This window comes from Lottia gigantea, assembly GCF_000327385.1.
Source record: "Lottia gigantea unplaced genomic scaffold LOTGIsca_20, whole genome shotgun sequence".
Classification (NCBI taxonomy): Eukaryota; Metazoa; Mollusca; class Gastropoda; family Lottiidae; genus Lottia; species Lottia gigantea.
In genome coordinates, this window is record NW_008708401.1 from 2,267,446 (window position 1) to 2,278,612 (window position 11,167).

Sequence of the window (11,167 nt, forward strand, 5' to 3'; positions counted from 1 at the left end):
CATTGAAAGATGCAGCGTGCATTTTCTTATGCAGTTCGTCGTCATTGAAAAGTGGTAGTTCAACTACATGAATTGCAGAATTACTTTACCTCATTTCATGTTCTTGACATTGACGAAGACTGTGGTAAGGATCAGTTTTGTCTTCGAGCCTCAGACGATAGCGACCTTTCCACTATATCCTTAAAATCTATTCGTGCGTTTTGTTCTAGCAGAAATTAATGTAGTCAACTTAGACACGTATACGTCCTACGTGACATTTGCTCTAAGAACCCTCGTCGCCTTTCGTGTCTTTTGAAGGATTCTAGAATTTTAAACGAACCAATTATGTGGGACAAAACTATGCTGCTAGACATCCATAAGTGTCTACTACCATGAATTTTGAAGGATGCTTGTGGTTTAAATGAATATTTTGTAGAAGACGTAGCTCAAGGGAAACACACAATAGTTCGTTATGTTGCTTCAATTTAACGTGACGTCTCTCTCACAGTTGAATACGTATACCTGAATATAATCTACATGTCACCAAATACAGCTTGATCTAGGAGATTTTGATAACATAGTGGGCGACATTCTCCACAAATTATCTTAAATTGGTTATATAACCTCAATAACAACCGTCTCCTAGCCTCAAGGTCGTGCAACAAAATAATAATTCTTAAAACCTAGATAAATTTGGGTAAAAAACATCGTTGAAAATAGCGTCGACTGGTTTAAAGCTTGAGGCGTGTCGATTTTCCTATATTCTTTAGTCCATATTTTTATAAATTTGGTTGTAAACATCAATTATGAGTATTTATGACCTACATATTATTCGTAATCGAGGTCCGTTATAGGTGGTTAACGCTTGAGATCGTTATTGGTACAGTATCTGGATGCCTAGAACGTAACATTCTATAAAATTTGTAAGATTTCATATCATTTAGGTATAAAACATGTCTATCAAATTTGATATGTAATACTGTTGTTATAACTTGGTTGGTGATTATACAGATATAGCGTATCACTATTTCTCAACAAAACACATTAGATATTGAGATTGATTATAAACATGTTGATAATACTCTAATGATGGACGTCCCACCTGGGAGGCAACAAGCTAGATATTAAATTAACATGGAGGTATTTTAAAGTAAATAAGCCACAGAATAGATATAAATAGGTGTTTACATCAATCAAATAGAGCAAATCCTACTTTAAAGAGGCTTTATGTCTTAGCTGAAATTTTAACAAGAATAATAAGCGGTTTAACTTTGAATCTTTCGCAATAACAGGAACACAATGCTAGGGTGATGTGAGAATAAAAAGCCCGGGCCTAAATCATGAAGCTAGAACTGTATAATGCTGTTATATTTAGTTCAGTTGTTATATTAAATTTTAAAAAAATAAGGAGAGATTATAATCTGATGGTACCGTCTCATCGCAATCACATATAAAACCAGTGCTTTTTAAAGCCTTGGTTTGTATGCTTTTGAAGCTTGAGCACACCACGATAACGAAAGAACTGAGTCGATAGTACTAAAATAAGCATATTGACATCAGTTTTACCCTTAGTATATTCTCCAGTTGGCAGGTCATTCGTAGTATACTGTATTGGGTGTTATAAATCATCTATATATTTCATAAATATTTCATCATACATACGTCGTAAACATTTTCGCAGGACGATTGATAACCTTGGCCGATTAGATCATATAGTAGTGTAAAATAGATTATACATTAAGTACCTTTAATAGTTGTGCATGGGCGTAAAAAAACCTTATGTTCTACCTCACCGAGCTTGACAAACCTCGAATCACCATGAATCAAGTTCATTGAAATGGTTTTCTATTAAAATAAATGGGTTTTATCGCACAGGTAGTGAGCATTGACTCGAAAATGAAAATTTCTTAAACCAAAAATTTCTAATTATGAATTCTAATTTACATAAAATAGGCCCTTTATATGAAATAAGGACTGGAAAATTTGGTAATTTTAAGGTCGTGATTTTGGACATCGAATACCATTTTCCTCTTCACCAAGGCAAAGTGTGACCTTACACCAGTCACAAGAGATACCTTTTGAAAAACGAGATACGGGTCAAATGTGACTTGTCTTGACTGCGAATATGTTCTAAAATGTCATTCAACTTCAGATGTGTGTGCTATAAAACACAAATGTACAGCTCTTCAAAGGAAATCGACACCCTGAATATCTTGCAATCATGTTACAGAACAATACGCAGTAGGACAAAAAAATGGGAGAGTAACCATTTTCACGTGGTAATAAAATTATACATGGCATTATACATATTATAAAGCAATACGTACCAGGAAACAGCATTGTCTCTTTGACTTTCTTCGGTGGAGGTGATGGCGTGGTAGTAGCTGTAAAGATACAAAGTAGAATTAGATCATGAGTTTCAACAGTGAGGATTGACGAAGGTACAAATACATAAAAAAAATATGTATTCATTTACACTGAAAAGCCTTTTAACCAATACGAAAGTCATATTAATGCAAATTAACGTTGTTAGACAAGATTTGGGAAATTCTAGGTTGTTCTGATCTATCGACTTGATATTTGAATCATCAACTTAACGTTTCTAACGAAAAAAAAATGACAATATAACAATTTTTTGTGGATCCCTCTTGAAATCGACATTTGATGGAACATCGCCTGGCACCATGTATTCTTATAAAAATGTGAAAATTACAACAACAAAAGCATCATTTGATAATAATAAGTTGCTAATATAAACCATTGAAAGCAACTAACACATTAATGAACAATAAAGGCTGTTTTTCATGGATTGAGAATAGATAGCACTCTACCGCTTGCTTAACATAATTCTTAACATTAGAAACATCAAAATATAACCCTGACTTTTTTACTGTATCTGTATCTTATAATTTCATTTCGTTTTAACAAAACTAAAAATTTAAGGTTTTCTTTTGTATTGCATTTTTCGCTATTTTCATTTACAATTTAACCTACAAAAATTCATAAATAACATTACTAATCTAAGGAAATAACGCTAAATGTCTTTAGAATTGCCAATTGTATTGGGTTCAAGGGATCGTGTATGTATATGGTATACATTATATTCACTGAAGTGTTTTCGCGGATGTGAAAGACCTATATGTCCTTAATGTACACATTTAAATTCTAATATCATAAACAGTTTATGTTGTTTACATTTAAAAATATTATATTTATTTGCCCATAAATCAATTTTATTTTAAAAACAAACTTAACCCTATTAAGGGCCACATAGAATTTTATCTTTAAGAAAATATTCGTTTTTAGACCTTGAATTGGACCCAAGATCACCCAAGTGAATAACTTAAAGGTTCCCTACGGCCCCAATTGTGTGGGCTATAGTAAAACATGAATTGGTAACCACTAAATTCTTGTGATTGTTCTATTAAAGTACGTAAAAAGCGATGATAACATGTATCGTATTTCTTCCCTACAGGGCTAGAGATTGAACTCTGTGTTTTGATATGAAGATCTCAACACGAACTACGAAGTAAATATTTTAATGGTATCCAACTGTTTGGTTATTATTTCAAACTTTGATGGTCACGCCAAATATAAAAAAAAGCTCGAGGTATTTTCTGTTTTGAAATATTTTGCTTATATAAAATTCAAATGACGCAATGTGATTGAAAGGATTTTTCCTGCTCAAATTACATTTAGTATCTATTTCAAAAGGAAACTAAAACTACCATGCTTAGGGGATAGGAACCACATTTGTGACAGTTTCATGAACCTAACGCGGTACTTTATGAAAAAAGCACAAATGTGTTTAAACAGTCAAGCGTTCGGGTTAGTTTGCGAACGACGCGTACAGCGTGGTCATTATGCCCAGGGCGCTTGCTGGCGGCGTACAACAAACTTTTACCATTATCAATATCATTGGCATCGGTTACGTTTCCCAAATCCTCGTAAATAACGTAATCGTCACTATCATCACCGTCATCATTTTCACCTTCGGCTGGCCAGTTTCCCTTCCCTGGAAAATTAACTTTTCTTTCTAGAGATTGCTGTTGGAATGTACAAATCAACTGATGCGTATAGCTAGGAAGGGGCTTCGTCACTCGAAAGATAAACATCGGAACAAACAATTAGTTTCCTTTAAATACATTCCTGATTTTCAAAGATATAAAGTATATCGTGAAAAACAGCATAGGCTATTGATATACATTATCTAGAGCATATTTTGTCATATTTTATTTTATTTAAAGCGAAATGTAATGTGATCTATTTAACTCCATATTTCCTTAACAGCAATTCGCTGTAAAAAAAAAAACCTCTACTCAACAAAATGTATAGTCAAATTTTTAACAATCTTTACGAGTAAGTTTTAAGGCTTGTTTGTGACTGAAAAGGGCCTTGTGATCTCCACAAAAAGATACCCAACTTAGCACCAGGTGTTTACTTAATGAGCAAAAATATGTAGACTACTTGTCCATAAACCTAAAGAGCATAACGACATAAAATATATTAAGAAAAATAAAAGTCAGAAAGGTGATTAATCGAATAAGCACATGGATCAATTTTTTATAAATTCTTAATGCTTATTTAATTATGCAACAAAAAATTGCTTGTGATAAAAGTAACTTGTAAGCATATCAGATGCGGTTAGTGAATTGAAAAGTTGCTTTTCAGCTCTAATAAATAGTTTGTATTAAGCCATCACTATAAAAACATTTTATTTGAAACGCAAATTTGCATATTAAAATGTGCTCTAGCAAAGAATTTATAAAACGTAATTACTGTGTCGGGGGTTCACTATATCATATGGAAAGTGCAGTAAACCTATTTCGTCACTTTTACTTTCGTATGAGCCGCTAAAACGAACCGAACTTTTATTCAAAATAGCTGACCACCGCAACACGGTACAGATATGTGATATTATTGGATGTGTTGAAAGTATACTTTCTGAAACATTCATCTTTTACGAAAACATCGTAGTATGACGTTTGCATCATGGCCGCTTATACTGGATGGCGCCAAACCATGCATTGCCAGAAATTTGTCAGACCAGACAACCAGGTTCCTTTCCAACTGAGTGGTTAATGAATATGTATGCATGGTATTATAAATACACGACAACGCCCATAATTTATTTACCATATCAAATTTGATACATTACTAATTACATCAATGTAGACTATATCATAATCAACGAGAAATGTTTCTCAACAGATAAAGCAGTAATTTTTACCACTTGAAATGTTTTGACTATAGGTGTAAGGAGCTGGTGAAGACAATTTGAATGTTAAAACTATTTAAGTTTTGGTCCAATATAAACAAATGGTTACTTGAAACAGTTTTATTAGTGGAATAGCCTACCACCAACTGCATAGTGCTTTATATCTTAATTAGCGCAGTGAATTTCAGTTTCTATCATAGTATATGGTTATAACTAAATGGAAACCATGTTGCCAGTTGCCGTTCCTCGTACCAGATTTGGACAAATTAATTCAATAACAAAGGCGTTCACTTTTGATCTCACGACTAAAGTTTAACCCAGTTTAATTTTGGTGCTTTCATATACATGAATGTATGTTCATCAAGAATCACGTTGTTTAAGGGCTGGTAAGTTTGAAGAACAAGCAGATGGCAAATGTGTTTATCTGGACTTTAGAATGTGATCTGTGCAGTAATTCCAAATTAATTGTTCCTGCGATATAAGAAGCGTATTGAAGTTCTTTCAATGTATCGGTGTTGTAAACTTAGCAAGAGACAACAATTGATCACCGTTGATGAACAAAGGATGTTATTCTCGAACCATTTTCGCCAAGTTATCCAAGTGTCACAGATAGCCGCATACCTAGAGCTCAAACAAGTTGACTCCCTGTATTGTTCTGCTCTCGGTAGATTAACCTACCAAGGAATTACATAGTGAGATAATAAATATACTTGTGGTGGTTCTATTGAAAATGATATTCTTCAAAAAGAGTTTTATTAAACCCTATTTAAGTTACGATATATTTCCATTTCGCGATAAATATATCTTTGTAAATGTGTGTAATTGATCGCACCACAGGATAGAAAATACCCAGAATAAGAAACCTTTTGAATAACTTTGGCTATACATGATGGGACATAATCCAGTGCGTTCGAAACAATGCGCAGAACAGTCACTCGTGTGTGCCTATTTTTGTTTACGTCTTCCAATGGTCCAATTTTTTGTCGCTTCTTTCATGTGTAAGACGCCACATAAACATTCTTTAGATTGAATAGACAACTTACAAAGGATATTTATTATGTAAAGCTTCAATAGCTGATTATAGATCGTGTTTGACGTTCCAGTCGCCACAAACCATTTACAACACAGACATTAGCATATCTTTTCTATTCTATTTGGATTTTGTAATAAAAATACAGCGAATGTAGATTTATTCATTATATTTATTACTTGGCTTTATCCACGACTGTTTTCATCAAAAATATGTCATTATGGGTTGACGAATTGCTAGTTTAATGGAAATTTGTTTTTTTCGCATTAAGATTTGAGTCTGTTATTCTTATTAATGAAATTGATCATTTCATTGTATATTGGAAAATCTTAAGACGAAGTTAACATGTTAATTTTGGACTTTTTTCTTCAGTTATTTTTCAATGGAGCATTGTTTATACAATAAAAAAAAAAATAAGTAGTTTTTGAGTTGATGATCTTTTTTTGTTTTATGATTGAAACAGCCAAAAAGTAACTATTTAAAAAGGATTATTTCCTAGATATTTTCTAATACTATGGGGAAAGCGTTTGATAATTTTGTTGTGTAGCTCGGTAACTATTGAGTAATATATTCACATCCGGCTTTCCCCATCCCCTCTTTCAAAAATCATTTTTTAACATGGAAAGAATTGCCGGTTGGCCTCCCTTTACAATTCCGTGGTCCTAATCGCACCTTCGCCTAATGTGTCAATGAAAGGACATTGGTACACAGTACAGCACACACCTGTCACTATAGTTATCCATATATACAATTGATATGTTAAAACGGTTCAACAAACAATTGGTGTTCAGATCATAGACGTTTGTTTTCTTATTTGTCCATAAAAACATTAATAGAGCTTAATATCACCTGTAGAACATAACGAACATACAAATGCTCTAAATGGTTATGGTCGGTCATAAATGGTCAACACTTAATGCTTTTGAAACAAATATTTAGTGTTTCTCCTTTCTGTGTATATGTTAATGACAAAATGTTATACTGGCGGGTATAAGAATGCTGTCGAAACAACACCATATATGTTTTTCATGTTTATTGTATATAAAGAGAGAATTCGACCTCAATGTAAATGTATATTATAATAATTACATATTGCACGTGGAACAATTACCAAATACGACAAATGGTCACTCAAGGTATCCTTACTTTCGCTGGAGTTAGATCTATGACTACCTCAATTATTGTCGTGTGTAAGTATTTCTAGATTGTTCCAACCCCCAGCATCGACCGAAATAATTGCCGTAGTGAAATTTGGACAACTGGACTTCGAACTTGAATAAAGGAAATTGTTAACATATGTAGGAATGATATACAGCATCACTGTTGTAACACTTGACAATTTAAGTGCAGATATTGTGTAATTTATATAATGTTCAATTGTTTCGTACAATATCAAGCTTCCGGTTTAGGTCAAGTATGTAATTTTACCGTGTTCAGGTCAGAAATATGGTTCGTTTCGGAAATACCTGCTTGTATACAATTATGTACGTGCGGCAAATAATGCGTATTACAATCGAAATTAAGTAATTGGTGCTATAAGTATTGCATTTTTTATATTGGCGAGAGTATTATTACGAAAGTAAATTGAGAAAATCAAACACCCAAGTCAATTGAACTAAACTGATACTTTAAGAAAGAAAGCTGAGAGGTAATGACTTAGGCTCTAATTTTTTTACAGATAAGTGTGAGAAAATTTGAGAGTAAATCCAAAAGGCATTAATGCAACCATAACACCAAAGCAGCTAAAATGTTGACGGAGTGTACATTGATATCCGTTGCTATTTCGTACAACAGTCACTAGACCATGCTGCTATTTCTGTTCTTGGTGGTAACAAGGCCGTAGAATAATTGATGTTAAAATGGGGCGAATGGGGATATGGGTAAAAAGAAGAATTTAAAATGTTAAGTGGTAGTTTCAAAAGTGAACCATTTGCTCATTTGTGTTTGAGTTGAGGAATGTTTTGTCTCTTGCTGAACGAGGTGAACGGGGTGAACTTCCAGTTCATGTACTTACTGCTCTTTGCAGCTCAGCTTTAGTGGGTTCTTAAGGTATTTGAAGTGTTGCCCAAAATGTAACGAAATTATTACACTTTACACCGGTCCTTCACTATATCGTATCGTAAATCAATCGTTTAAAAACCGCACTTAAATTCAATAACGTGAGATAAAAATACAACTAAACAACACCACTTAAAACAATTATGACTACTAGAACATAAACCTAATATTTCAAACACTTATAGTTTTAATAGGCATGTACTATCTTTAGTTTAGTTAACAAGTTTTACAAGTTTAAATCTTATACCTAACACACGAGATCTCAGTTTCACCATTTCACTAAAGAAAAATCACACTGCAGGCGAACGAATCAAATACAGCTTGATTTAAACCATATTTTGTTGAAAGAGTGTTCAATTTAAAATGTGAATACTAATCATGAAATTTTCGAAATTTTTTATTTCTTTATTTAATGGCATTTTTGATAGAATACTGTTAGAAAGCCATTTGGTCTTGTAATTTGCCTGAAATACAGGAAAACGAAAACCGTTATAAAGAATTATAGCATACTGTAGGTATTGGCCTAATCTGTAAATTTAGAAATGAATCCACGCCGATGTGAACTGAAACTTACAGTGACTCTTCGTTTCATATCCAACTTGTATATCATAAGTTTTACTTGAAAATTGAATTGACCTTTGAAAACATAGTACAGATGTTATCAGCTTGTATCTTGACGTGCTCTAGTTAGTCTATGTAGACATCAAGTCTTGCTGAAACTCTGAATGCTGGTGCAGTTCATCAAATTTCAATGCCTGCCTATAGTACATTGACAGTTATGCTTTATAATGAGGCAATTGTATAACAGTTTGTATACTTGAGTGATTTGTCCTCTCTAGTTTAATGTTGTACATGCAAAACAATTTTTTATCCCGTATGCCGACATCCATAGATTAGCAAATGCATAAAATGTATTCAATTTAATCATAGTTTCACGAATTACATCATCGTATTCGACCGGCTGCATTTTTTGTTAACAGTGACTGTGTATAGCAATTTTGTAGACGGCGTTTTTTGTATCTTGAAGTATTGCACTCGATGAGAGTATATTTTGTGAGTTTGTAACCGATGTTATTGTATCTTGCAGTTTTGCATCCGGTGAGAATGGTCTTGCAGTTTTGCATCCGGTGAGAATGTATCTTGCACGTTTCTGTTCAGCTAGATTGTTTGCTACAAGTATGTATTCGACAATATTGTATCTAGCAATTTGGCATACAACAATATTTGCAATTGTGTATATGGCGATATTGCATGCTACATGTTTGAATTAATAATGATTAAGTCATTCACGTCGGTGTTCTAACAAGATTTGGTATGTACCTTTTCACACAAATTGTATCGGTACAACCAAATGGACAGTACTTAAACGTTGCAAAAACGATGGAAGGATCTTCTCTGAACTTAAAGCAGATTCCATTAATAACATTATTAACGAGTCTGTAAATACGTTGTTACGCCACAGTCAGAAATGGCTCTAATGCTACCGCGACCTACCTACCTATTACTGAATCTCTGAATACAATAAAAGCAATAGAATCAATACTTACTTGTTCTTCTGGCAGGTTTAGTTGTTAAAGCTGGTGTTGGTTTACTAGTGACTATTCAAATAAAAATACATCATTATGATTTATAATATGAAATATAGACCTCAATGTCACATTTGGTTTATTGTTTGCCTTTGAGCATGCAGAATTATCTACATCGCGATTCGTCGTAGAAACACGGGGCCCTTCCAGACATTTTTGTGAGCGTTGGTATATGACATACTATACATGATCAGGGTATGTAACCTGTTTTGCTTCAATCCTTTACTAATAAAAGTACATCTATGTTTTCTTTATCTTCTATGCTTTGAGAATTTACTCCACCTGTATCATCATTACAATATTACGTAGCAAGAAAGGGATAGAAATTTAGTCTGGTGAGGCCTTCGGGAATGGTAGGAAGTAAGTTAACAGTATTGGTCCTACCTGTACATGTTCTAACTGCTAATATATTCCTGACGGAGCCTAGAGCACCATATCCTAACACCTGGAACATGTACTCCATGGGAGGGTGACTAGCAATACCACGTAATTCACGTTTGTTAACCATACTACCAACACCAACAGCGAACATGTGGATGTGCTGGCGTTTAGCTCTGGATGATTCCATCACAGTTCGTAAGATATTTGAAGATTGTCCATCAGTGATGACCACACCAACTCGGGGAACTTTCTTCCGACTACCGTGCCGCTTACTAAACATGTACTTTCTCATATACCTTACAGCACTAGCCGTATCCGTAGCATCACCATACGTTTCCTCAACATTTCCAATAGCTTCAAGTAAAGCTGTTTTGTTCAAGTATGAATTCAGCTGAAACTGTACTTGAACCTTGCTGTTGAAGGTAGCAAGACCAACACGAGTCCATTGTTCACCAATACGGAACATCGACACAATGTTTTGGACAAATTCCAACTGCTTTTTAAAATCCGGTCCCCAAATTGAATTGGATGCATCCAATAAAAACACGACATCAGCAGGTTTTCCACCACAGTACTCTTCTGAAATAATGAAATGACATCAAAATGTTAATGTGGAGGCATCTCTCAGACCAACTGATATTATAGGTGGATTGTGCCAATCCCTTCAATATAATATTAATGTGTCCGATTTAATCAGAAATTATCCCTGTTGCCGCTCTACAAAGTGAAATCTTTGAACTTAAATGTACGACATTTAAAGCAAATCTAAAATATATTCTTTTCAATCAACGTTTCAAATTAGCATTTTAAAGTATCTATTTGGTTTTTAATTAAAATAGGTTGAATCTGCTTCTATAATTTTTCAAAGTATACAGAGCTGACAGTACAGACCGCTAATCGCGGTGATTTTTGGAC

General features: G+C 33.8%; 1 protein-coding gene across 1 annotated transcript; it reads right to left on the reverse strand.

Annotated features, from left to right (window-relative positions):
- Positions 1 to 10,172: 10,172 nt before the first annotated feature.
- Positions 10,173 to 10,820, reverse strand: LOTGIDRAFT_115133 (hypothetical protein; the record flags this gene model as incomplete). Its single annotated transcript, XM_009053751.1, has 1 exon — positions 10,173 to 10,820. A coding segment is annotated over one exon (648 nt), but the record flags the coding sequence as incomplete, so codon positions are not given.
- Positions 10,821 to 11,167: the final 347 nt, after the last annotated feature.